Source organism: Urocitellus parryii, chromosome 4 (assembly GCF_045843805.1).
Source record: "Urocitellus parryii isolate mUroPar1 chromosome 4, mUroPar1.hap1, whole genome shotgun sequence".
NCBI lineage: Eukaryota > Metazoa > Chordata > Mammalia > Rodentia > Sciuridae > Urocitellus > Urocitellus parryii.
Genome location: NC_135534.1, coordinates 105,268,991 through 105,296,632, shown reverse-complemented (window position 1 = coordinate 105,296,632; position 27,642 = coordinate 105,268,991). Strand labels below are relative to the sequence as shown.

Genomic DNA, 27,642 nt, shown 5'->3' with positions numbered 1-27,642 from the left:
CCACCTCAGTAAGTTGAATTAAGAATGTTTTTTAGAATGAAAATACAAATTAAAAGTGGATAATGGGCCAGATGACTGAAACAAGAACCTTGATTTGGAGGTTCCTGTTTGTCTCTGCAGCCACCCCGGGACATGTATGCATGCATGCACATTTGCTGTGATGTGCTTAGAGCTTGACGTAGTGTGTTGGCAGAAGTCTCTTCAGTCTGGTGTGGGACCTGCAGCAGTGGAGGATTTAAGTGCATTGCTTGTCCTGAGTATCTTCATCTTGGGTAAGATACTGCTTTGTATTTTGTGAGCTGTTATTGGAACTTTTCTCAGAAGGCTTGTTCTCACTCAGAGGAAAGCTAGTTTAATTGGCGACCTCAGGATCATTGTGGAGCCAATTGCAGAACTCTTGTTCTTAGCAGGGGGACTGCCATAAGGTAGTCCATTGAGTGCAGTTTTAGTTTCTGTAATTTATGTTAAGATCCTCAGAGAGAAGAAGGGTAGAGTTTGTGGGTAATAAGAGCAAGGAGGGAAATGACAAGGCTTCCACTGTTAAATTGCTTTAGAGCAGGGCTGTGAGTGGCTGTCCTTGAGCTTTTGGCAGGACTCTTTCCTTGCTATTTTGTTTTTTTCTCCCCATTCTAGACAAGCCAATACTTAACCTTTCAAAGGCAGGAATTCATACCTCCCAAGAGGGCTAGGCTGTTGTCCTGACTTGTCACAACTTGGCATGGCCCTGACCTTGGAAAAGATTGATGCAGGCTGGTTGAGGTATAATGTGGTCTGAAGGGGGGAGCAGGAGTACATAATGACTTCCAAGGTCCCATTCGAGGACAAGGCTGGCTAATGTAGCCTAGACTGTGTTATGTGGTCTCAGAGGGGAAAACAAGGGCATATTTTAAGAGATTCATGTCTCAGAGTGGTTATGTGGACTTGTATACCTACAAATACTCAAGAGGCCTGTTGAGGTACACAGGAGCATACAGGGAAGTTGAGGGGTCTTAGCATCACGGCAGAGTGGGCTGTGAGCAAGGGGAGAATGTACAGTTGTCGCTTGATCAGTGGTGGGTTGCCCACTTAGGTCAAACAATATTGCAATATTTGGGGGTCATTTTCACATCTTGTATGGTAATCTCATTGTCATAAGTCTCTTTTCCAAAGTTTTTTTTTTCTGTCATAATTATGCCACAGATAACAATTTCCCTACACTATATTTTCTCTTTCTTTAAGTCAATTTTAAATTTGTTCTTTTTTTAATATACATGACAGTAGAATGTATTTAGATAGGCATACATGGAATCCAACTTCCATTCTTCTGGTTGTACATGATGTGGAATTACATTGGTCATGTATTTAATATATGATTTCCTACACTAGGAAATAGGAAAAGGATCCTGATATTTTTACACACACACACACTCCCCGCCCAAGGAGTGATAGGAGGTGTTATTTAGGAGTTACATTGTGAAAAAGTCATGAGTTCAGGTCCAAATTTTTGGTCAACATATGAATTTCCTATGCAGAATTATCTCAAGAATTATACTGCAGAAGATAAATCAGTATCTGGAAAGAGAAGGAAGTAGGGTAGAGGTAAGACTTTAATGGTATCTATTATCAAGCTGTTTCTGAATGCTTTTGTTGGAGTTTTAAAAACAGATTTACGAGTAGATAATCATTTAAAAAATATATGTATTATGTATATTTATTTCAGAATGTTGGTGTTCAGGTATATATGTATTCAGAATACATTTGTATGGGTATATATATGTGCATGTGTGTATGTGATATATATTCATGTGTCAAGTAACATTTCAGTCAATGACAATGCACAACAGTGGTCCCATAAGGTTAAACTGCCTAGTTGCATTGTAGCAATTTCAATTTGTATAAGTACATTCTATGATTCTCCTCACAATGGTGAAATAAATCACCTAGTGACACATTTCTCAGAACACATCTCCATTGTGAAGTGATACATGTGTCTATGTGTGTGTATATATGTGCGTGTGTATATAAATGAATAAATGTATATGAAAGAATGTCTGGACATTTTCTAGCTAGGAAATTGAACTTGACTCGAGAGTTCTTGGTTACTGTTCAAGGTGTCTTGAACCCGTACGATGAGTAGTTACTGAGTGCTTCTCTGCACCTTGCACCATGCTACTGCTGGAGGTTTAGTGGCACACAGGCACAGCTCTTGGCCTCATGGGGCTTGTAGTCTTGGTGAATGTTGTGGAGAGCAAGACTTTAACCACATAAGCACGCTAATAAATAATTAGAAGTTGTGACATGTGCCCTGAAAAAAACACATTGTACTATTAAGACATGTGGCTGGGGATCTGACGTAGGATGGACGATTGAGGAGATATTTCACTGAGAAAATGACATTTCACTTGACATTAGAAAGATTAAAAGAGTTAGTGGGATGAAGGTATGAGCAGTAGCGATTTATTCAGGAGGAGCAGACAAATACTGTCCCCCCACTTCTCGGTACTAGGGATTGAACCCAGGGGTGCTCTACCCCTGAGCTACATCCCCAGTCCTTTTTATTTTTCGCTTGGAGACAAGGTCTTGCTAAGTTGCTGAGGCTAGCCTTGAACATATGATCCTCCTGCCTCAGTCCTCTGAGTTGCTGGGATTACAGGTGTGTACCATCACACCATCTGGAGTATGGTTTTGACATATTAAGTTCAGGGACGCTTCCCTCTAACATACTGATTACTTTCACCAACATGGAAAAGCAGTATAGTGTGACAAGGGTACAGGCTCAGGTCCAGAGTGCCTGGGTTTGGATCCTGGCTCTGCCACCTGCTGTGTGTTCTTATGTAGGTGACCTCACCAATCTGTGCCTCAGTTTTCTTATCTCTTAGATCTCTCAGATTGTGAGGATTAAGTGGGTGAACATGTTTGTTGCTCAGATAGTACCTGATATATAGCCTTGTCTGATTTATTGCATATCAACTCCTGATTTCCATTGTGGCACTCATTAACTGGGAAAATAAAAGTATGATTCTTTAATGTTAAAGATTTTGCTCAGGAAGTTGAGTGATTTTCCCGAAGATCAAAGAGTTAGTCAATGGAAGGTCTGAGCCTAGAAGAAAATCTTTTTAAACTCTAATTTAGTGCTCTTCTAGTAAGATCTTTGCTTTTCTCTTTATTCACTCAGAACACTAATGATGTATTTGAGTATTTGGGGGCTGAAAATCGGTATATTCTATTTATCAGATTGTTTGCACCTTTTAAATAATTTATTTGAAAGTGGTTTGGTGTGGTTCCGAGAGTTGCTAATGAGGTTGTAGGATGCCTTGCAGTTGATTTCCATGTAATGGTCACATTGGCAGTGAAGACATCCTTCTATTATGTGCCAGACACTTTACGGCTGTAGTAGCTCAGGAATGGGGCCCAAATATAAGCAAGACATGGATGATCTTGTCTTTGAGAATACATAGACCTGATGACAGACATGGAAATCAACCATTTCTCTTTCATATAAGTGGTGCACTGTTGGGCGGGTTGGGGGGCGTTCTAGTGCTGAGTGCTATTTGCTGGGCAGAGGAGGGAGCACAACCGATTTTTTGGAAAAGGATACATTCAGAGGGTGACAAAGATTTCATGTCCCATTAGGATGAACTGAAGTTAAAACTTGTTCTTTTTATGACCCTCATCCATGTAGGTGTGAGATGAGGTGGGTGGTGTGGAGCAGGAATAGGGCTGTGGCTATAGAGAGACTGTGTTTTCATGAGAGGTACTTCTATTTAGGGGAACTCAGTGTGACTTCCTTTATATCTGACTCAGTAATTATTATCAACATTGTTATAGAGGGTTCAAGATGCAAACTGAAAAGTTTCCAGTTCATTCTGATTCATCATTTGCCATTCTTATAAAGGTGGAAGTTCAGAACCCAAATCTTCCCTGAAGCTACAAATCATTTTCCATCTGACTCTTGAGTTATAAAAAATAGGATCTTCTATGGTAATGCTTCCTATTTTTCAAAGCACTGTTATCTACATTGTCATATTTGGTCCTTGTGTTATAGACGAGGAAGCCAAGGCTCAGTAAGATCAAGTGGGACCTAAGGCAGGAACCTCCTTGAGCAATTGGATCTAGATTCTCCAGGTGGAGGATTTTGTTGATTAGAATACAGGTAAGGAATCTATCTCTTCAATTGGTTTTTACAAGTTAAAATGGCCACCATTATGTGCCAGATGGCCTATCTTGTTGTTAGTGCAACAAACAGACCTCTCCCCTTTACAGATTTGGAGGTGGAATTTCTACAGTGCCAGGTGGCTAGGTGTGCAGGGATTATGGCTGAGACTAGGCACAGTGGTAGATAGGAACCCCAAACTGGATGAATTGTAACTTGTTGGCATTAGGGTTCTTGTGTAAAGCTGAGAAAATGTGGGGGCATTATGTAGAGAACAGTGAGTCCTTTTGTAGGAACTGGTGAGTGCAGTGAAATCAATACCACAGAGATAATATAAACAGAGAAATAACTTTTGCCCAGTGTGGTCCAGTTCTTATTCTACTCACACTGCTCTGCTTTTAAAATAACAACAAAAAACCTCACCATGGACCTTTCATGTAGCTTCATGTCCTAAATTTGGTTAATTCCTTAAGTGAGTTTAAACTTTCCCCATATTTATGTATCTCCTCTCCCACATGCACTGAATATTCTTCCTATGTTTCAAAGTAGTAGTTCTGATTTAGTTGGAAGGAGGGTGAAAATTTCAGGCTGTATATCTTGTAATTTTTTGTTTGTGTTAAATGTGCCAGTTGTGTTACGTTTGGGGTTGTCATCTCCAGGGCAATCCTGCAATCATTTGCTTTTTATTTTTTTTTCCAGAACATCAACTTTTATCTAATCTTTCATTATAGCCAATCTAAAGCAGCCCCCAAGTGGCTTTCCAAACATCACCCTGTTTTGCTTCATCGCAGCCCTTATCAACAGCTGATGTTTCTCATTTGCACATTCATCTGCTTCTTTTTTGCCCATCCTGCCCCACATGTAAACTGCATGAGCTGGGACCATGTCTTTCTTGAGCAATGCTGCGCCCCAGTGCCTCAGAGACTTGCCCACACAGGTACTCACTGTTTGTTAAATTAATAAACTTCTCTGGACATAATTTTCTGATTTTTATCTTTAGATTGAAAAGTCAAGAGCAGCATGTTTTGCCCACTGCAGCTGGTCCTGATCCCAATGTTACTGGGTAAGTAGAAGCCAAGGAACCATGGGAGGTATTTGATTTCTCATAACTCTTGTGCATTTTTAAAAGGCTTTTTGTTTTGTTTTTGGTAGTTTTTAATTCCCTTTGATTTTTGGAAAATGAAAACCCTAGCCTGAAACTTCATGGTTTTACTGAAACAGCTCTTTTAGAAGCAGGTAGTGGGCTCTTTCTTGGGAAACTGAAACTTCTTGTTTCTATTAGTCACAGAATGTCTTTGGTTTATCCTGGATGTTCTAGGACCTTCTTGTGTGTAAAAAAAAAAAAAAAAGTTTCTCTATGGCCTTCCTGCACTTTAAATTGTCTTCAAAACCACAGCTAGTCTCAGATCCAGAATTGAAATGACCAGAGACGCCAGAATCCCTTTCATTGTTTTCACTCGTAGCCATGCCAGCGCCAGCCTTCTTACAGTTCCTCAAATGCCTGAGCTTTTTCCCAATATGGTGGTTTCCTTTGCCTGGAAGCTTGTTCCTCTCTTTGGCACCTCACACTAGTGAGCCTGCTTCCTTTCCCATTAAGATCCATTTTCTTCTGTGAAGCCTGCTAATGAACTCAGGCCATGTCTATACCTTAGGCAGGTGCTCAGGGCTGCTTCCTGTTGTTCATCTCCACTGCTAATTTTTAAAATTCCCTTTTACCCCCTGCCTTTCTTCTTATTCCATGGCTATAACTCTATAGGAAGAAATACATGAATTAGGTGCTTTGCTCTCATTGCTTTTTTGTTTTTCTATTATTACTTTTTGAATTGTGGACAGTGAACTAAACACTGACTTAGCAAAGAACACAAATAGGTTGCCTTTGCTCCAGTTCTAGGCAACACAGAGTGTGCACAAATAGGTATGTGCCCATGTGTACACATACACCCCCACACACAAATGGTATGTGTTAGATAATTTTTTTTTTCACAGAAACAGTGTTATAAGTATCTCAGAGCATTCTTAGATATTTCCACAGAGATGTGTGAAGCAACCTGCAGACTTTTGCTCTTCTTTCCAGTAAATTTCCAAGCCAACCCCTGCATGTAGTGGTTTGAAGGCATCATGGGGTTTGTACTTTTGTGTGGAGAGATTTCCCTCCCTAAGAATATTTCCTTCTCTTCAGCTACTCCTCTACTAAGATCACCTCTCAGATCTCCAGGCAGTAGTTTCCCTTTGCTTTGGTTGCTGCAGTTGCTTTCTAGTAGTCCTTCACTTAATTCTACATAATATTGAATTAAACTAAATTCACTTCTTGTACCTTTAACCACAAGTACAATCGCTCAACTGTTCCTCACAGGAAAATTCCAAATGGTTATTGGAGCTAATTTTGATTTCTTTCAAAATAACTCTTTCCAAAGGGTTTAGAGTTCATGTTTTCTTTTCTGTCCTCCCTACTGTGTGAGCCTGCTGTTGGGCAGGAAGTTAGCTGTCTTCTCTCAGGGAAACAGCTTGGATGAAAAGACTGGCACATTTTCTGTTCATTTCCATATGCGTTCTCTTGGCTCTTCTTTGATATAAACTGGGCAGCATCTAAATTTGTCTCTCTTGATTTTGTTGTCTCTATGCATGGAGCATGTCCTATGAAAACAGAAATATCCATAAAATGGTATTCTCTTTTAGTGACCTCTTGGAATTCCTTGAGTAACATCAGATGATTATATGTGTGGGTGGGTGGGTGTAAGCCCACGTGTGCAAATGCCTCAAAGAGGAAAAGCTAGGGATGATGGCAAAGCTGAAGGGGGTGAGGTGGGGAAAAGGCAAACACAAAGGAATTCAAGGGGAAAGCTGTGCTCCACATTGGCCTACTTACAAAGGCCTGCTCAGTCAGAATTTGCCGACAAATGCAGAGGTAAACTTTTGTGAAGGAGCTAAAGAAAGGGAAAAGAGGAAGAAAACAAACAAAATACTGTAAGTTGGCCATTCAGATAGGGAACTAGTAGGAAATTTAAGAACAAGAAATATCCATTTCCTGTTTATGGTAAGTGAATTGGGTGACTAGTGATTCAAAAGGATGGACTTTAGGGTTTCCTTTGTTTCTTTAAAAAAGTTGGGAGATAGAATTCTAGAAAAGGGCAAGAGCCTAGTTAGGGGAAAGGAGCCAGATAGCATTTATTGTAGTACAAAGTTTGTGGAACCCTTCTGACTTAAGCCATGCAGATAACTAGAGGATACCTCAATTACCTTTAGAGATTCCATGCTGGTTCAAGTGAGAGGCCTCTGAGCACTTGGTCCCTGTTGAGTCATCGAGGGAAGGGAGGTGGATAGTACTTGGTGACTGATGCTGATTTTTGTTACTAAAGGTATTTGTCTAAATGATTCATCCTCTTGCCTTTGATTCTATAGCTTGTTCCTTGGGCCTGAATGACTTTAGTGCTTCCCCCCCTGAACTCACAGTCCATGTGGGTGATTCAGCTCTGATGGGATGTGTTTTCCAGAACCTAGAAGGGAAACACGTGACCAAAGTAGACTGGATGTTGTCACCTGGAAAGCATGCTGAGGTAATGAAGAGCGCACCTCACTATATCCTAGAAGCCCCACATTTGTGGTTGTCAGGATGGTACTGCAGGAGGGAGAGAGAATCACTCATCAAGTACCATGAGATGGTGTTGTTGCAAGAGCTTGGGCTTTGGAGGTATCCTAACTGGGATTCCTCCTAGCTTGGCCACTTGGCTGTGCAATCAGTGAGGCAGATTACCCAGCCCTGCTAAGCTTCAATTTCCTGATCTGTGTTGAGGAAGGTAGTTATGATAATGGCAATGCTTAACTTACACGTAGTTGAGGGGCTAATTGGAGACATGCATGTGAAGTTCTTTTAGTTTCCTTCTTCTGTGCCTTTGTAGAGCCGTAAAGGTGGGTGACATGGATAATTCCTGTGGTTTAGACAAAAGACCTCTGAGCTAGGCATGAGGATGTTGTCACATTTATCTTTGGGTATGTGTGTGGGTGGGGGTGGGGGCAGACTCTTTCAGCATTCTACTGCTGCTTCAAGTACTAGGATTAGCAACTGCACCTGGCTGGGTGAGGGTCTCTCATGGAGCTCTTTGGATTAGGAAACAGTATTAAGCTTCATCAGAGATTCTGTGGAGCTACTTGGATGTAAGGATCATTTGTGAAATACATCCCAGGTAGTTTGCTATTAGTAACAAAGTCCCAATGTTTTCAAATAAAATAGTTTTTGTAACTCAGAGCACATTCTTTGTTATCCCTGCAATGCTACTCTCACTCAAATTTTTATTACTATTTATTATCATGAGAGGGCTATAGCTATGGTGTAAATATAAAAAGGATCTTCCAGGGTTCCCCCTCTTAGCTTGTAACCATTTCCTACTCATAACTCCTCCTTTTGTGGGAGGAAAGGCAGCCAGCATTTTGGGAACCCCAGCCCACAACACCAGAGGGATTACATCATGCAGTTAAATGCTATGAAATCTGGGGGCCTTCAGAAAACAGGGTGAAATGAGAAGTGTTTTTCAAAAGTTGTGAATTTGAGCAGCTTGGGACACTGAGGCACAAGAACTTTGCGAGTTCAAAGCCAGTCTCAGCAACAGTAAAGCCCTAAGCAACTCAGTGAGACCTTGTCTCTAGATAGAATACAAATGGAATTCAAAATAGGGCTGGGGATGTGGCTCAGTGGTTGAGTGCCTCTGAGTTTAATCCCTGATAGCCCCCTTCACTGCCAAAAAGAGTTGTGAGTTTGAATCTCCAGAGTGATCTTCAGAGTCTTTGTAGCATTGATTCCTTTAGCTGTAAGAAATAAAAATGTGTGCACTGTATTTCCCTTTGTCTTTGTGGAAAATGAGCCACAGAGTTTGTGTAAGCTAGGATGTTGCCTGGCATATTATTACCATTGATTGGCTACAAAGAACACTTTATTCATGTATGATGATGATAACCATGCCACCTCCACATAGCGGGGTCTTTTGACTACAGACTCCTAGGTCTAGTTCCTCTTTGGATTTTCTCTAACACTGTCTGTGTTGCCCTCCAGGATGAATATGTGCTATACTATTATGGCAACCTCAGTGTGCCAGTGGGTCGCTTCCGGAACCGTGTGTTTTTGGCAGGAAACCTCCTACAAAAAGATGGTTCTCTGCTGCTCCAAGATGTGCACGAGGCTGACCAGGGAACCTACACCTGTGAAATCCGCCTTGAAAGCGAGAGCAAGGTGTTAAAAAGCAAAGTGGTGCTGCATGTGCTACCAGAGGAGCCCAAAGGTATGGGGATGCTTAGATGGGGCTGAGGACAAGGGGCAAGGGTACTGATTTCATGGAGCAAATGCCAGCCTTTGGCTAAGTAGTTACCACCAAGTGAGTCTTGAATAAATGATAATTATTTTATTAAATAAAAATCATGATAATTATACTTTAAACATATTCTTCCTCACAAAAGTCCCGTGAAATGTTTATTATTTTTTCCATTTTACATGTGGTAACTGAGGCTTAGAGAAGTTAAGTGACTTGCCTAAGGACACATTTATTAAATGATAGAAGCTGTACTTAAGCCCTGGTGCCTCTGACAACAAAGTCCATGTTCCTTTCACTTTTCCTTGATATTTCCTATCTATCAGTTAGCCACTTCGATGCCAATCCATATTTTATAGCTACCTATGTTAGGTGTCCTGTAGGTTATAAAATAAGTGAATAGATTTCTCTAAATTTTTAACATCTCATTTTCCCACTCATAAATGGAGGAAGTGGCTTCAGTAGATCAGTGTTTTTTTTTTTTTTTTAAACTGTTTCTTTGTAGATGCCTTAAGCTCCAAGGAACTGATAGCACAGAGGGTGCTATCTGAGGGGCATGGGTTGGTAGAAAACCTACTCAGGTAGGACCCCAGCTTCCACCTCCATTGCAACCAAAGTCCTTTTCCTTTTCCTGTTTTGTTTATTGAGCTGCCAGGTCAGATTTTGTTTGAAGAAAGAATTCTGTATCTTTAAAGTAAGATTGTGATCTGTGGTGACCCAAGTCATGGAAAGACAGGCATTCAGAAAGTTCCTTCTCCTCTCTGACTAGGTATTAGCTGGAAGGAATGCAGTTGAGACTGCAATCAAAGAAGGCATTATGCTTCCAGAACAGTCTCAAGAACAAGTATTTTAAGCAGCAGCAGTAGCTGCTGGATTGGTCTCTAAAGCAGAGGTAGAGAGGGTCAACCAGTAGGGTGGAAGCTGAAGCTTCAGTTCTTCTCCAGAAGAGCATGAAGGCACCAAAGTAGTGGTAAATAACAAGGATTCCTTCTTATTTAGCGAGAGCAACATTCTTGGAAAATAGGTAGACTAGAATACAGCACTACTGAACAGCATCATGCATGGTTACCCATTCCACTAACATTCTGAAATCTTTCATCATGTAAATAATTTTTACTCTTTTATAATGAACTAATGATATCCAAACTAATAAGAGTCAATGTCTCTAAAATTTATTGTATTGATCTCCAAACAAAAATATGTAAATTAAAAGTGTTTGAAAGTCATAGGACAAGATGCATTCATTACCAAGTGTGGTGTAGAAGGAATAGTCTGTGGCCTCGGGGAAGCTTGCTATCTAGGTAAGGAGGGAGATCTGGGTCTCCCTCTGCTGCTGGCTTAGGTCCGTAGCTACTCAGCTCCACCAATGAGCTCCTCTGGAACACCTTGCCTTCCTTCCTCTTTCAGAACACCCACCACACCTGTTCATTTGTATCTTCCCTGCTTCTCTGTTTCTATTCATCTGTGACCAGCTCTGGGCATAGCACCTGGTACAGAGAAAGCAATCAATAAACATCTGTGTAAAGATGAAATCCTTTAAACATCTCTCTGAGCCTGATTTCTAAAAAGAGTTATAGAAGGTAGTCTCTGGCACCTCCCCTCATGTTTCCTACTTTTTCTCATTGAAATTTTTCTCTTAATTCCAAAGCTATGGTTCTTCAAGAAAAAGAGGAAGGTCAAATGCTAGTATTTCTCAAGGTATTTCTCTTTAAATTTTTTTTTTTTTTTTTTTTTTTTTGTGGTACTGGTGATTGAAACCAGAGCCTTGCCCTTGCTAGGCAAGTGCTCTACCACTGAACCTCATCCCCAGCATTTTTAAAATTAAAAAAAAAATTTTTTAGTTGTAGATGAACACAATATTTTTATTTTTATTTATTTATTTTTATGTGATGCTGAGGATTGAACTCAGGGCCTCACAGGTGAGAGGCAAACTCACCACTGAGCTACAACCTCAGCCCCACTTTTTAAAATTTGAGACAGGGTCTCACTAAGTTTCCCAGGCTGATCGCAAACTCATAATCCTCCTGACTCAGACTCTAAGTCTCTGGGATTACATGCATGTGCTACCCTACCAGGCCCCAAGGATACCTTTATGCTTCCTTTTTCTGTCTTCTTTAGTGCTATTATTTAATGCCTAAACACTTGTCTAGACAAGCATAGCCTTCAAAATGGGTGCCTCTTCCCGCTTAGAGATACAGTGGGAGCTTAAAAAGGAGCCAATCTCAAGAGTTGAAGAAGCCCTGAAAACATGCTAGAACCACATTAGTCAGATATTTCCCCAGTAGTTGGTAAAGCAGCTTGAATTTATCTTTCCCTTCCAATTAGAATGGGACCATATACAACCCCTCACAATTTTTCCCTGTGTCCCAGTAAGAACTTGCTTTATGGAGGTTGTCTTTTTCCATGTGGAAACTCCTTTTTACAGTCATCTATAATTTTCTCTGCAAAAGTAATCCTTCAGTTTATAATTTTTATTAATGATTCTATTACTTTTTCAGTTATTTTAAATACTGATAGGTTAAAAGTAATAAAAAATTAATAATATTAACTTCCTGTAATTTTCTAGAATCAGCCACCCTTCTACTTGTGTGAGATGGTACAGTCTGTGAGTGAAAGAACAAAGAGTTTGTTTTTACTTATTGGGCCTGGATTTGAGTGCTGGTTCTATCCTTTACTGGCCGTGTGGCTTTGGGCTCTTTCACTTTGCTCTTCTGCAAAATGGGAAGTGATATAGACGTCTCAAATACTGTATGACTAACTGATAGACTAGGTATAAAGTGTCTAGCATGTGTTTGGTGCATTAAAAAGTCTTAGAATGTTCAGTTACTATTATTTAAAAAGATAGTTCAGCTCTTAATGTGCTGATAAATTCAGAGGGAGGCACCTTCCCTACTGGTATTTTTGGGAATCAATTTTGATTGCTTTCAAAATAATTCCCTCTATTGAATTTAGAATTCATAATATTTTCTTTTGCTTTCCTCCCATTGTGCACATCTCCTGCTGGGCAGGATGTTCATGTTCTCCCAAGGAAAGGGTTTAGATGAAAAGTGGGCTATGCACTCATGGGCTTTTCTCAATGGTCCTTTGAAGGAACTCTCTCTAGATAAGACCTAAGCTGTGTCTCCCTATATGCCCTTAATAAATTCTTTTTTTAAAAAAAATTTAATTTGTTTTAATTAGTTATTCATGACAGTAGAATGCATTTATGCACTTTGATATATCATACATAGATGGGATATAATTTCTCATTTTTCTGAGTGTACATGTTGTAAAATTATATTGGTCATGAAATCACATATATACTTAAAGTAATAATGTGTTTCATTGTCTATCTTTTCTATCCCCAGATCCCCTCCCCTCCCCTCTCTTCTCTTTCCTCTACCTATAGTAATGCTAATTTTCTCTAGTGACCCCCACCTTATTGTGAATTACCATCCACATATTAGAGAAAACATTGAGCCTTTAGTTTTGGAGGATTGGCTTATTTAACTTAGTATGGTATTCTCCAATTCCATCCATTTACTGACAAATGCCATAAATTTCTCTCTTCTTTAAATCTGAGTAATATTCCATTGAGTATATATACCACATTTTCTTTATCCAATCATCCTTAATCAATTCATAATCAACTTTGTGATTGATTTGTATAGGGCATTTGGAAAAATCAGAAACATGTGTCTATTTGTTTTCTTTTCAGGGACCTCTTGAAATGACTCACAATGAACATATGGTGGGGTCAGCTGCTCATAAAAATAGGCAGCAGAAAGAGCCCAGGAGTAGGAAAGTGAGAAGCAGTAGAGAGGGGTCAAGTGGAGAAGGTAGGGGTAGGGGAGGGCAGGGTTGGAATAGAATGAAGAGTCTAGGGGAAAACTGTCTACTGTCTTGTCCTACTTTGCAAAAGTTTGGTGACCTATACTGAAACCAGAACTAGGTCCTAAGCAAATCCTAAGACAATTTGTAAAAGAATAAAAGAATTTGAATAAAGTTACCCTTGATTCATTTTTTTAAGCTCGGAGAACCAGTGGGTTAAATATAAGAATGAAGGTTTTATAACTTTCCACTTCCTGTTTATGCTAAGGAGATGTAGGTATCTTAAGTTGATGAACAGAAAGTGGGACTTCAAGATTTTCCGTACATCCTTTAGTACAGACTTGATGTGAAGTTAGAATTCATGGGAGGAATTCTGAAAAGAAGGAAAGAGAAAGGAATTAAAGGGCACCAGAAAGAATTTATTGCGGTATGAAGACAGCAGAAACCTCCGACCTGCCATTTATAGGCAGTTAGAGGGTATTTCTTACTCTTGGGGATGCCATGTTGGTTTGAGTGAAGGGCCTCTGTTACTTTGACCACATGGAATCATCTGGATTATCTATGGAGGGAATATGTACAGTGTTTGGCGGTGACAGTGATTTTTGCTGTTGAGGGTCTTTGGCTAACATTCTCTAGAAATTCTTTTACTTCTACAGATTATATTTTGAACCTAACTTGATTTACTGTTTTATCCCCAGAGGTCACGGTCCATGTGGGTGATTCAGCTCTGATGAGATGTATTTTCCACAGCACAGAAAAGAAACGCCTGACCCAGGTAGACTGGATGTTTTCTTCAGGAGAGCATACCAAGGTAGGAGGAGGAAGCATCACCATGTAGTAGAAGCCTGTGGCTGGTGGCAGGACAGAGCTGGGAGAGGGACAGTCAGTTATCAGATGCATGAGGTGGGTGACATTACAAGAGCTTGGGCTTTAGAGCTTGTTGAACATGGACTCCTAATTCAGCTGCTTGGCTGGGCAGCTTTGGCTTCCTAGTGGGAAATGTGACACTAATGGATAAGAAGATAATGAGGATGATGTTTAACTTTTAAGGTTGTTAAGACACTGGCGTGAGTACATAGATGTAAAGCATTCTGCACATGACTTAGCCAAGGCATCTTGGTTTCCTTCTTCTCTTTGTAGAGTTCATGGGAGAATGAAAGGGATGATTTCTCTTGCCTAGCCAGGAAAGCTATGGAATAAATATAAGAATTTGATTACTTTCTTATTCTTATTGGGATTGTTTTGTGAGTTTTGGTTTGTGCTCCATTGTTCCCTTTATGTGACAGAGGGAATTTTCCTTTTTTTTTTTTTTTCAAGTGTTAGGATTGGTGGATCCTGGGGGCTGGGTGAGGGTCATTTCATGGGAACTCTGTAAAGCCATAAACAGCAAGTTAGTTCACTAGACTAGTAGATCTTCACCATATATGTGGTGATGTATTTATGGATGACGCTGTGTGTGAGGGGCATTCTGGGTAACTTATTATTAATAAAAGTTAAGGTACAAGGTTTATAAAGGCTTTTACTTTTATAAATTAAAACATATGGTAGTCATCCCTCTAGCAAGATAATTTGCACTCCCTTGATTCCTATATGCTGATTGAGTGGGTCAGAAAGGATGGCATTATGGAGTAGGGGGAATTACATGTCATGCATTTTTTTCTTTTTTTGTACCAGGGATTGAACCCCTAGGGGTGTTTAACCACTGAGCCACATCCCTAGCCCTTTTTAATATTTTATTTAAAGATAGGGCCTCTTGCTGAGTTGCTAAGCCTGGCTTTGAACTTGAGATCCTTTCTTTCTCTGCCTCCTGAGCTGCGGGGATTATAAGTGTGTGTCATTGCACTGGGCTGACTTTATTATGCATTTAAATGTTGTCCATCAAATGATTCACCGCAGAAGGAGATGGGAGGTTTAAGGGCCAGATCTCTCCATATGTGTTTGTGTCTGTATGCCCAACACCTTTTCTTAAAAGCTTAAAGAAATTTACATACCTTTATAAAAAAAAATTCTAACACTCCTTCACTTAAATATTTTTTAAGCATTTACTGTGTGATAAACACTCAAAGCCCCTGTCCTGATGCAGGACTTGCAATCAAGATAATGGGGAGATAATAAAATGGCAAAGAATAAATATATAATACATTGAGTAATAGTTAGTGCTGTAGAGAACCATTAAGCCGAGTTTTGTGGTTATTTTATGTGGATGACACTTGAGCAGTAGTCTGAAGGCAGTGGGGGTGGGTGAACCACGAGTATGTCTGGAGGAAGCGTCTCAGTCATAGGGAGTGGCAGTGAAAGGCTCTAAGACCAGGACTCAAGGAGCAGCAAGGAGCTGATGGAGGAAGAGAAAGTAGAAGATGAAACCCAAGAGGAAAATGGGACTGTCAGTTTTTGAAGGGCCTTTTACTTTAAGTAGAAATGAAGGGCCGTGGGAAGGTTTTGAGCAGAGAAGTGAAAGATGTAACTTAGGTTTTTAAAGGCTCATCTGCTGAGAATAGATCGTAGTGAAGAATACGCAGAGAGGCCAGTAAGAAAGTCCTGTGGGAACCTGTGTAAGAGATGCGAAGGAGGCTTGGACAGCAGGAGGTGAAAAGTGGCTGGGGTCAGAATGTATCCTGAAGGTAGAGGTGATCAGAGTTGCTGAGAAGTTAGATGCAAATTCTCCAAGAAAGAGAAGAAATTATGGATGACCTTAATTTTTAGCCTGAGCCTCTGGAAAAAGCCATGGCCATGGCTGTTTACCAGTGTGATGGACTGAAGGAACTGGCTTAGGGGAACAATTAGGAGTTCAGTTTTAAATGTGTTTCAGGTACCTATTGGAAATCCAACTGGAAATGCCAAAAAAGTGAACATGAAACTGGGCGTGTTGGTGCAGGCCTGTGATCCCAGCAGGGTTCAGGAGGCTGAGGCAACAGGATTTCAAGTTCAAAGCCAGCCTCAGCAACTTAGCAAGACTCTAAGCAACTTAGCAAGACCCTGTCTCAAAATGAAATATAAAATGGCCTGGGGATGTGGCTCAGGGATTAAGTTCCCCTGGATTTAATCCCCGGTACTAAGGAAAAAAAAAAAAAAGGAACATGTGCTCTTACTTTTTTTTTTTTTTAAACTAGAGAAGTGCAAAACAAAAGCCCTTTATTCCCACTTTAAAAAAAAAAATCCTTCTCTTCTGAGGAAACAGCATGCATGATTTCATGATGCTCTTCATAAGCACATAGATACGTGTGTGCACTTGAATTGCTGTTATCTAGCACATATACACACATGTGTGCACACAGCTTTGTTGCATAACACTAACATGCACCTGTACGTGCCCACCCTTGAGTTACCTAACACTTTCTGAGGCCTGAGATGGTCCTCCCTCCCTGCTTCCCCACATCCCCTTGCTGCCAGTCCTCCAAAGCTCATGCTTTTGCCTTTCCCTTCCAGGAAATCGTCTTACACTATGACCTCAAATTCCACTTTCCTGAGAGATACTTCCCTTATCAGGGTCGCTACCAGAACCGTGTAAACCTGGTGGGAGACATTTCCCACAATGATGGTTCCATCATGCTCCAAAGAGTGAAAGAGTCTGATGGAGGAATCTACAACTGCAGTATCCACCTGGGGAACCTGCTGTTCAGGAAAACTCTTGTGCTGCATGTGACCACGGAAAAGTCTCAAAGTATCTAACATTTGATTGGAGAGGGCTGAGGGACCTTAGCTGGTAGCAGGGCCAGGACTAGAGTGAGTAGAAAGGTTCCTAGGCTGAAAAAGGGAAGGGGCTTGCCCCTAGGTACTCATTGTGAGTCAGCCCTGCCCTGAGAGTGCTGCCTCCTTCACCATGACTCCTTAAGGGCCTGGCTTCCCTTGCCCTGGTTTTGGCACTGCTGCGGGGCTGAGGAAAAGGGAGCTAATGTATAGACCACCAACCCTATGCCAGTGTATACTACTACTGCAAAGATTCAAGAGCTCAGACAGCTTGGAATTGAGGTCCAAACCCATTTTTATTTGGCTTAAAGGGAATCACTGCGTGCTCTGTTATGGTAGGGAAAATGATCCTGAGCTGGTGAGAGATAGCAAGGATCAAAGAGAAAACAGGAAGGTACCAAGCCCAAAATGGAGGGTTTTTCTGGCATACAATGTGCATCCAGGTCAGGGGTGTGTAGGAAAAGAAAGAGTCAATTGTGTTGACTGAGAGAGGTTGATAGTGAGGAGTTAATGTTAAACCATAACTCGTTTAGCAGTCAGGATGTGGCCTGTGGACTTTGCTGGGGCCTTCAGGAGCTGACTGCGGTTGACTGGGGGTGGAGAGGTGGGGGTAGGATGGTACATACCAGAACCTCAGGCTGGGGGCTTAAGTCTGTGGATTCTTATTAATAGCAAAGGTCCCAGCTGGAGAGGGAAGTAAGACAGATGCATCTCTTAAAGAATTACCATCTCTATATGTGCTTCACTCTCAGAATTCTTACCACCTTCTCACAGAGAAAATCAAGCCATGGTGGGGGCTCATTCACTTCCAAGCCTTTCTGCACATGAGTATCTGTTCCTGATCTTATCTCTACCCACTGTCCTGAGGCAGAAGAAGCTCCCTTCTGCCCTGGGCTTATCCTGTTCAGTCCTTCTGTTATCCTCTCCCTCCCAGGGACCTCACACCAGGGATCTTTGGGCTCTTGCTGTCTGTTGGTTTCAACAGTTAAATATGCTTAATTCTTCCTCTTACCTGAGCCCTTACCTATTCTAGCTCTCATCCTGAATCTTTGTTTTTCTTAAAGCAGCTTTATTGATATATATTTCATATACTGTACAATTCACCCAAAGTATAAAACTCAGTGGTTTCTAATACATTCTGATTTGTGCAACCATCACAATAATCAATGACAGTTCTTTCTTAACATAGCCAACTAGCTTATAAGGGGCTGCACTGGGCATCTTCCTGGCTCATCTCCCATTAACTCCTCACTGCACCACATTCTGGCTTCAGCTATCTTTACTCTAGCCTTCCTCAGCCTTCTTTCCTACATAGTGTTGGATGCTCTATTATGTATACATTCTATGTTGGATGTAATTAATCCACTTATATATATGTCCCTTGGTGTTGCGGGAAGTTGGTTCCAGGACTCCCCACAGATAACCAAAATCTGTGGATGCCCAGTTCCTTTTATAAAATATTGTAGTATTTGCATACAACCTATGTACCTACTCCTGTGTACTTCAATTCATCTTCAGCTTACTTATGACACCTAATTCTATGTAAATAGTTGTTATATTGTATTACTTAGGGAACAATGACTAAAAAAGTCTGTACATGTCAGTACACATGCAGTTTTCCCCCCAGTCATGTACAGTTGATTGAATCCATTGGGGAGGACCCCAGGGGTATAGAGGGTTGGTGTGTGTGTGTGTGTGTGTGTGTGTGTGTGTGTGTGTGTTTGTGTGTGTATTTCAACTCCACCAAAAATTTTCACAGATCCTTCAAATACTACATGTCCACACCTACCCTTGTGTACCTCTTCAAAGCCCATCTCCCCAACCTGTTAATTTCATCATTATCTACACATTTGTGTAAACATATGACCCTTCTGAGTTTGGCTTATTTTGCCTTACATAATGCTCTCAAGTTTCATCCATTTCTGAAAATAGCATAATTTCATTCTTTATTATGACTGAATAAAACTCCATTGCCACTGCCATCTTTTTAAGTCACAAATCAGAAATTCTGTTCTATGGCTTATAATCTTGCAGTAGTTCCTCCGTTGATTACAGAAAAAAGAAGAAGGAGGAGGAGGAGGAGGAGGAGGAGGAGGAGGAAAGGAGGAGGAGGAGGAGGAGGAGGAAGAGGAAAGGAGGAGGAGGAGGAGGAGGAGGAGGAGGAGGAGGAAGACGGCAAACTCTTATTTGAGCTGATTGAGTCTTTCCTGACCTGGACCCTGTTTACCCTCCAGCCCCATGCTCCCACACCCCTCAAATCCAGTCTATGTACTACACCTGCTGAGCATTTCCCAGTTCCTAAATGCCCCCAGACCTTGTGCACAGCATCCCCTCTGCCATTCCCTATAGTGTCTTCCCAACCAGCTGGTAGATGTTTCCTTTCCTTTAAGACTCAGATGAAACTTTTAAACAGTGCTGGCAAATTCTCACCTTCTGCCCTGCATAGAGTTGGGCACTCTTTTCTCTGTGCCCCTCTGAACCCTATACAGATATCTGTCTTAGTACTTGTAGCAGTCTATGGTTTTCTTTTTCCATGATGGTCTGGCTTCTTGGAGGCAGGAACCATTTCTCATTTGTCTTTGTAGGCATCTTTTGTACCTAGTGATGTCTGGCACCAAGAAAGTGTGTGAAGTATGTATTTAGAGTGGATAGAGATGAGTGAATGGTATCATACAGGCAGAAGTGCCTCTGGAGGCCCTATTTGGCATTATGATTATATAGCTGAATGTTCTAGCATTTTTTTAAAAAAATAATCACTTGCTCATAGAAAAGACAGGAGCCTCTAAAGCTTCTTATTTCTAGGTCATTTTGTAACCCAAAATTTAAAATAGAACTGTTGATGTGAAAAGGAAATTGAAAGTAGTGAAGTATAAGCCTCTTCTCCCACCCACCTTAATCTGCATATCAAGGGGCAAACAAGTGGGTAGGACTTTACTTCTCAATCTAATGGGGACAGTGTCCCTGTGTCCTGATGTGAGGTGGAGTCTGGCCTTCTCCCTCTGCTTCCTGACCTAGCTGCTGCTACTTGGCACAGAACTGAAGGGGTTCCCAGCTCTTTTCTGGAGTACTGAGACCTCTTATTGCTTTTCCCCTTTCCCAAGCCTTGATTCCAGAAATCCCTAGACCTGAGCTCCTGGGCGGGAATCAGCTGGTGATCATTGTGGGGATTGTCTGTGCCACTCTCCTGCTGTTCCCTGTTTTGATATTGATTGTGAAGAGGACCCACTGGAATAAGAGGTACAGGGCTTTTCCTCTTGGGTTGGGAGGCTGGGGATGCAGGACTGCCTCTAACTCAATATGGAAATGAAGTGATAGGACCCAACCTGTGCCATTCTCAAAGGAGTAGGTATTTTCATAGAATCAAATGATTGTTACATTAGATTTCATCATAGATGGCTCTATTCCTTTGCTCACCTGAAAAGATTTGGACATCTACATCATCCTCACTGGTGTTATACAGAGGTTACAAACTCCCTTACAAATGGAGGTCTAAGTGGAGCATAATTTCGAACATAAATCTTGGCTGGGGTTATGGCTCAGTGGTAGAGCACTTGCCTACCATGCCGGATTCCATCCTTAGCACTACAAAGAAAAAAAATGCATATAAATCTGTGCAAGAACTGTATCATTCACTATTTGAGAAGAAGGATTCTTATATTATCCCCACTATACACTTCATATTGAAGTTTAGATCTTGAGCGTTGCCAATGGTATTATTTAAAGAACTATATTCTAATTCTGAGAGGTTGTTTTTGAATGGATGACCCTAGATTCTAAATAAATTATTGTCAAATGTGTTTTTAAAGGCCTGAATTTTTATCAGAAATACCCACATGCTCTACTGTGGATGCTAGAGTTTCATTGACTGTAGGCAGGTTTGTGTCCCCCAGTTTACCCAACTGGAATATGTTGGTAGGACAAGTTTATTCTCTTGTTGAAATCATATCAGTGAGAAAGGGCCCTGCAAAGACCAAGTAATGCTGACTTTTTAAAAAAAGTTTAATACTGGAATCAAACCAAGAACCTGGCACATGCTAGGCAAGTGTGCTACCACCAGACCCATAATGCTGACTTTTGAGTGACCTTTCCCAGTAGAATTTGGATTCTACAGAAATTACATGTGCCTGCTAAGTTTGCAATCCCCAGGTCTCTCTGGTTTGGCTTGGAACTTGGTTGACCTCTCTTTCCTCTGGGTAGCTGGGAACATAGAACCAAGAGCTACATGTGGGTTTCACTATCAGCTTAATTCACCCTCATCAGTTTCCCTCAAGATGAAGGGCAGTATTTCTCTGTCTAGTAGTTTATTTTAATGAAATATTAAAACTGATCTGCTGAGATTTGTGCATAAATATGAGTGCTACAGCTGGGTGCAGTAGCACATATGTGTAATTCCAGTGGCTCTGGAGGCTGAGGTAGGAGGACCACAAGTTCAAGGTGCCTCAGCAAATTATCGAGGCCCTAAGCAACATAGACTCTGTCTCAAAATAAAAAATGAAAAAGAAAAAGGCTGGGGATGTGCCTCAGAGGTTAAGCACCCCTGGATTTAATCCCCAGTACCAGAAAAAAAAATTGTCTAGTTAACCAGTGTTTTTCCAAACTTAGGCTATAGTGGCATCTGTTTAAAGGACAGAAAACATCTAAGAGTTTAGGCACAAGACAAATATTTATAGACTGACATTTTTAGTTTTCATTGTCTGGACTGCAGATATTATTTCTTTTTTTTATTTGTTTTTTTTTTTTAAAGAGAGAGAGAGAGAGAGAGAGAGAGAGAGAGAGAGAGAGAGAGAGAGAGAGAGAATTTTTAATATTTATTTTTTAGTTTTCGGCGGACACAACATCTTTGTTGGTATGTGGTACTGAGGATCGAACCCGGGCCGCACGCATGCCAGGCGAGCGCGCTACCACTTGAGCCACATCCCCAGCCCCGATATTATTTCTTTTAACAATCCAGAAATTTCAAAAAGGGCTGGGAATGTGGCTCAGTGGTTAAATGCACCCCCCCCCAAAAAGCACTGCAACATTGTTTATAAATGAAAAGTTGGGATCATCATTACTGTCTATCAGAAAGGCAAGGCAAAGATTCAGTGAATGGTAACAGTGGTAGGGTCTTTAAGATAAAGGAAATGCATAAATACAGACATTTCCAACTGTCTATATTTATGCATTATTTGATTCATTTTACAAACTTTACAATCAGAAAATGTGATTGAAAAATTTCCACTTTGAAACAGATATATATATATATATATATATATATATATATATATATATATATATATATATAGTTTATTTTCTAGCTTATACCTGATTTTTCTTTTCTTTTAAAATCTCTGCCCTCAGGCCAAAACAATAAAAGAAGTACATTTAGTGGCAGTTGCAGAAGGCAAATGGTCAAGAGATCTGAGATGAGTGACCAGGCTCACAGCCAGGGTGAAGTGCCCTCAGGGAGAGGCTAGAAATCTTTGGAACTGGGATCTTGCCTAGCGTGTGCTGCCCCCTGCTGGTTCAGATACATTTTCCTGGTCCTAAGAAATGCCCAAAGGATGATTAAAGTCAAGCAGATAAAGTTGAATGGTTCCTTCTCTATTCATTTACTCAAAATTGCATCTCCCATTAGGGACAGAAAGTAGTTGGAGTGATAATAGAGAAGGTGAAGCTGATTTTCAACCCAAACCATCTCCAGAATGATTTCTTTTTCTTTTTAAAAAATAATTTCAGTTGTAGATGGACACAATGCCTTTATTTTATTTATTTTTATGTGGTATTGAGGATGGAACCCAGTGCTTCACATGTGCTAGGCAAGCACTCTTCCACTGAGCCACAACCCCAGACCCCAGAACAGTTTCTTGCTCTCCAGTAAGAGATGCCCTGAGTATAGGAGTCTGGAGAGAATGGTTCTTCTGTCAGAGTCTCTTTCCTCACAAGGCAGTGTGGGGTGGGATTGGGGGGTGGGCTCTCATGTAGGCATGCATGAATTAATGGTGTTCACTGGTTAATTCCATGTGCTTTTCACATGCCTTGCAGTTCACTAAATTCTACAGCCTTTGTTAAAAGCCTGGAGAACATGGAGAAGGCCAATCCAGAGGTAAGAGAATTCTGCCTTTTGTTCTCTGAAAGGGACTTGGGTGCATGTGTGTCCAGCATGAAATACTGGGGTTGATACAGGGTGTCCTTATCATTGTCATTCCCCTGGGAACCATGTATTATCCTTTGTGTATCTCAGCTCACAGGCCAGTGCTTGCACACAGCAGCAACTCAGGAAGGCCCTATCACTGCAAAAGGGGTGGTTGAAGAGTGATGGGACTGGGCAGGCTGGGCCAGACCAGTCCTGGATGGCAGGTGCTGGTAGCAGGCTGAGGAAGGGGCATTGGACTTGGACTCAAAAACCAGCACCACCTCCCAGAACCACCTCAGCAAGTTGAGGATGAGGATGAAGATAATCTGCCCTGCCTCCTCCTCCGTGTCGTTGTAAGGCTCAAATAAAATGATAGGCAGCTGAACCTGGTGGTGCATGTCTGTAATCCCAGTGACTCGGGAGGCTGAGGCAGGAGGATAGTGAGTTTGAGCCCAGCCTCAGCAATTTACTGAGACTCTGCCTCAATCAATCAATTAATAAAACGGGCTGGGGGGGGTATAATTCAGTGGTAAAGAGCCCCTCAGTTCAATCCCTAATACCAAAAAAAAAGTGCTTCATAATACATGAAGCATTAAGTAAATATGAGGGGTAATTATGAAACATTTAGTAGTTGAGGAGTTAATGGTTAAGATGAAGTATTCAGGAACCTTTAGAAAAAGAGGACCAACAAGAACGTCCCCCTCCATACTGGTCTGTAACAGAGTTATAAACAGGGACTGAGAGCCAGGTGCAGTGGTGCAAGCCTGTAATCTCAGTGGCAGTGGCTTGGGAGGCTATGGCAGGAGAATCACAAGTTCAAAGCCAGCCTTAGCAATGCCAAGGCGCTAAGCAACTCAGGGAGACCCTGTCTCTAAATAAAATACAAAATAGGGCTGGGGATGTGGTTCAGTGTTCGAGTGCCTCTGAGTTCAATCCCTGGAACCAAAACAAACAAAACAAAAATGAGTGACTGAGAAATGGATTGATAGCTCTGAATTTCTATTCTCTCTTCTTTTTTCTCCTCCTCCCTCCCTCTCTCCTTTCCTTTTCTCTAACTTTTAGAAACTCTTTGAATAGTTACCTTTCTGTCTTTTGTGCTAGTTTTGTCCCAAGAGGACTTTTTCCCAACATGGTGCAGCAGCCTCTAGAAGCCCAGAATTTGTCATTGGATGATATTGTTTTTCCAAACAGTGACAGGACTGTGAATCACTAAGTGCCACCGCCTCACAGATGTGAGATTCAGTGAGGGCTGTTCCTGACATATAAACCCTCCAAGATGATGACGATTAGCTGCTAATCAATGCCATCCTGCTATGACTCTAATTAGAAAGAAATGTCCACAGAATACAAGTAATTTAGCAAGATAAGGGGTCCTTGCTGCTAACTCCATGCCCAGTGAAGCTAAGAATCTCAACCCTTTGCTGCTGAGTGCTTTCAAGCCTGAAGGCTGAATTATGGTTCTTGACAATCATTCTCTGGCTCTCAGTAACCCTCTGAACTTACGCATTTGGATGGCTGATGCCCTGTGAATGGGAGTGGGTGGACTTATTCCTGGATATGAGATTTGCTTGATTTTTAGGAATTTTTTTACACTTTTTTCTCCCTCTAGAAACATGTTTACTCCTCTATAACTACACAGGAAGTGAGGGAGGAAGAAGAACCAAGTGGGAAATCAGAGGCCACCTACATGATCATGGTGAGGATGGTTCTGGGCCACAGAAGGGGCTGGGAAGGGTACGGCAACCGTGGGTGGCAGATGTGTGACTAGATCACCCAGGGAGGCTGTTTGCTGAGGTCAGAGATTTTTCTAAGTAGTAGGAAGTCAGAGAAAATAAACTCTGCTGGATAAAAGTGACTTGTCAAACTTGTCTTCGAACCCAATTTTGAGGATTAAAGTCATCACTAGAGGTGACAAGTGACTTCACTGGGAGCAGGGAGAGGTCTTCGCCTCATTAGCACAGCCCTGATTAAACAAGACCTACTAAAGAGAGTGTGTTAGGATCCTTGGACAAGTATTACACTAAAAGGGATTATTTTTTTCTATCAAAAGGCCAAAGTAGAGTCCTTTGACCCTTGTAGTTTTCAATTCTGTCCCTTCTTAATGCTTTTGCCTATTCCGCTGGCATGCAGTCTGCATGCTGAATTTCAGAGAATAGCATAGAGTCTGATTCCTACTTTTTCTTGGCTCAGACTTCTGTGGCTCTGCAGTGAATAGGGGTAGGGACAAAAGGAGTCAGCTGGCAATAACTTGATGCTATTTGTAGACTAATTATAGGCACCTGGCCCAAGAAGGAGCAGTGTTCTGCTGGGGTCAGAAAGGCTGGCTTCCTGTGCTATGGAATGACGGGTTGTGTTTGTTCTTGTCATTCCGTCCAGAGGACACATGACTCCCAGCTGACTGCAGCAGAGAAAATGTGAGATCAGGGGAGTGTGAGGTCAGGGACCTGGCCTGGTTCCACCAAGTGAAACATGAGTCCTGCTCTGAAGTTGCTGTTGAATAGACTCATTTTTTTTCCTATCTCCTTCCCCCGTTATTGCCATGTGATGCTCCAGTAACTGGTCGGGCCTCCCTGGCCTTCACAGACCTGCTGATGTGGCTATGGCTGGGTGTGTCACCCACTAGGGTGTTTGCAGAAGGTCTTAAGGTGGAGATGATGTAAGTGTGACAATGCTCTCATGGCTGCCTTCCCCATGTATCACAACTGCTGTGGGGACAGCACGTCTCCTTGAAACACATCTAATAGAGGGTGGGTGAGGAGAGGCCAGGGCCACAAACTCAGAGGCCTTCAAGTTAATTGAGAACATTCTATGCCAAACTAAATAAGCCTGTGGATGAATTCTGGATTGCAGGACACTTGGATGAGACTTCAAGTGCAGAGGTGTTCTCTATAGAGAGCAAGAGTACAGAAACTCGGATTTTTTTTTCTACCAGGGATTGAACCCAGGGGGCGCTCTACCACTGAGCTAAATCCCCAGCCCTTATTTATTTATTTATTTTTTAAATTTTGAGCTAGGGTCTCCATAAGTTACTGAGCCTGGCCTTGAATGTGCTTCCTCCTGCCTCAGTTTCCTGAGTTTTTGAGATTACTGACATGCACAATTATGTATGACTAAGAACTTTTGATTTTTGTTGTTGTTGGCTTCAATTAAATTTACTTAAATGTATAGTTATTTCTCTGTATCTGTGTTTTCTTCATCCATGGATTCAACCAACAATGGACTGAAAGTATTTGGGGAAAAGTTGCCAACGGTTTTTCTTGTCACAATTCCCTAGACAATACAGCATAACACTAATTTACATAGTATTTCCATTACATTAAGTATTATAAGTAATCTGGAGATGATTTGAAGTGAACAGGAGGATGGATGTAGGTTATATGTAAATACTACAACTCCTTTTATATGAGGGAGTTGAGTGTCCCTGGATTTTGGTATCTGTGGATTCTTGGAACAGATCTCCCATAGATTCCCAGCACCATGCTGATCTCTCTTTCTAAAACAGGACACACACTGGTTCAGATCACAAGCTTTGGAGCTGGGCACACCTGGCTCCAGCTCCTGACTCTTAGCAGCAAGATGTTAACTTAGAGGCAGGTCATTTAGCCTCTCTGAACCTCAATTTCCTTATCCTTAAAATGGAAATAATAATTCCTACCTTTCCAGGGGTGAGGACCAAATAGGACAATGCATGTGAAATTCAGTACAGGGCCAGGCACATGAAAACAGCTTTTCTTCCTTCCTTCCTTCCTTCCTTCCTTCCTTCCTTCCTTCCTTCCTTCCTTCCTTCCTTCCTTCCTTCCTTCCTTCCTTCCTTCCTTTTTTCCCCCCTGTCCTGGGGACTGAACCCAGGGTCTCACACATACTAGACAAGTGCTCTAACACTATCACTGAGCTGTTTTTCTAGCCCTGAACTACTTACAATGCTTTGCTTTTTTCTTCCCCCACAGCACCCAGTTTGGCCCTCTCTGAGGTCAGTTCCAGCTGGGGGAATTCCAAAACCAGAGCATGCTTTTTGAGAAGAAAGGAGAGTTTCCTTCAATTTAGCAGTGGCAGGGACTCTGTCCTCCCTCTGTGTTGCTGAGATACTGTACCAGTTGTTTCAGACCCCTGCCCTCCAGGTATCCTTGGCTTTCATCAAAGGGCTGAAGATGGAGGGTTTGGAGCCTGGCAGAAGGACTGAACAGCTCTGGAGAGGCAGGCTCTGCTGAGGGGAGGGAGAGAATGAACTTGGCTGGCTAGAAGGGCCCAGAGGAAGTTGGCTGAGGCACTGTGGTGGCCTCAAGCACTCCATCGGATCAGACCCTTCATATGGACAATGTGCTTTGTGATTGAGCTACTGAGAAGAATCACAATGATAAAAACCAATGCAAATAATTCCATCAATAAATGATGCCTAAATAAACATGGTTTGTGAAAATCATTCATTCTTATGCCCTGCCTGAGGGGTAAGTGGAGTTTGGGTAAGGAATCCGTAGTTTGGAACTCCTGGAACAACTGTAGCACCTGGAGGGAAGCCTCATGGTGACTCTGCGTGCTGGACAGGTGTTGGTCCTGGGAACATACAGCAGGAACAGGTTGGAAGTGAGGTCTGAGCACAGATC

The 27,642-nt window shown here is 41.6% G+C and overlaps 1 protein-coding gene across 1 annotated transcript; it reads left to right on the top strand.

Moving 5' to 3' along the window:
- Positions 1–194: 194 nt before the first annotated feature.
- On the top strand, positions 195–27,642 carry Jaml (junction adhesion molecule like). The gene is made up of 10 exons (XM_026396346.2): positions 195–272; positions 5,133–5,195; positions 7,532–7,686; positions 9,177–9,402; positions 13,938–14,050; positions 16,666–16,900; positions 20,028–20,163; positions 22,951–23,011; positions 24,651–24,737; positions 26,989–27,642. The coding sequence occupies exons 2-10, from the start codon at positions 5,153–5,155 to the stop codon at positions 27,055–27,057; spliced, it is 1,125 nt and encodes a 374-aa protein (XP_026252131.2). The 5' UTR covers positions 195–272; positions 5,133–5,152; the 3' UTR covers positions 27,058–27,642.

Coding starts and splice junctions, on each gene's coding strand:
- Jaml (XM_026396346.2), top strand. CDS start 5,153: ATGTTTTGCCCACTGCAGCTGGTCCTGATCCCAATGTTACTGG. Junction 7,687..9,176: donor CACCTGGAAAGCATGCTGAG/GTAATGAAGAGC, acceptor GTTGCCCTCCAG/GATGAATATGTGCTATACTA. Junction 23,012..24,650: donor TGGAGAAGGCCAATCCAGAG/GTAAGAGAATTC, acceptor TTCTCCCTCTAG/AAACATGTTTACTCCTCTAT.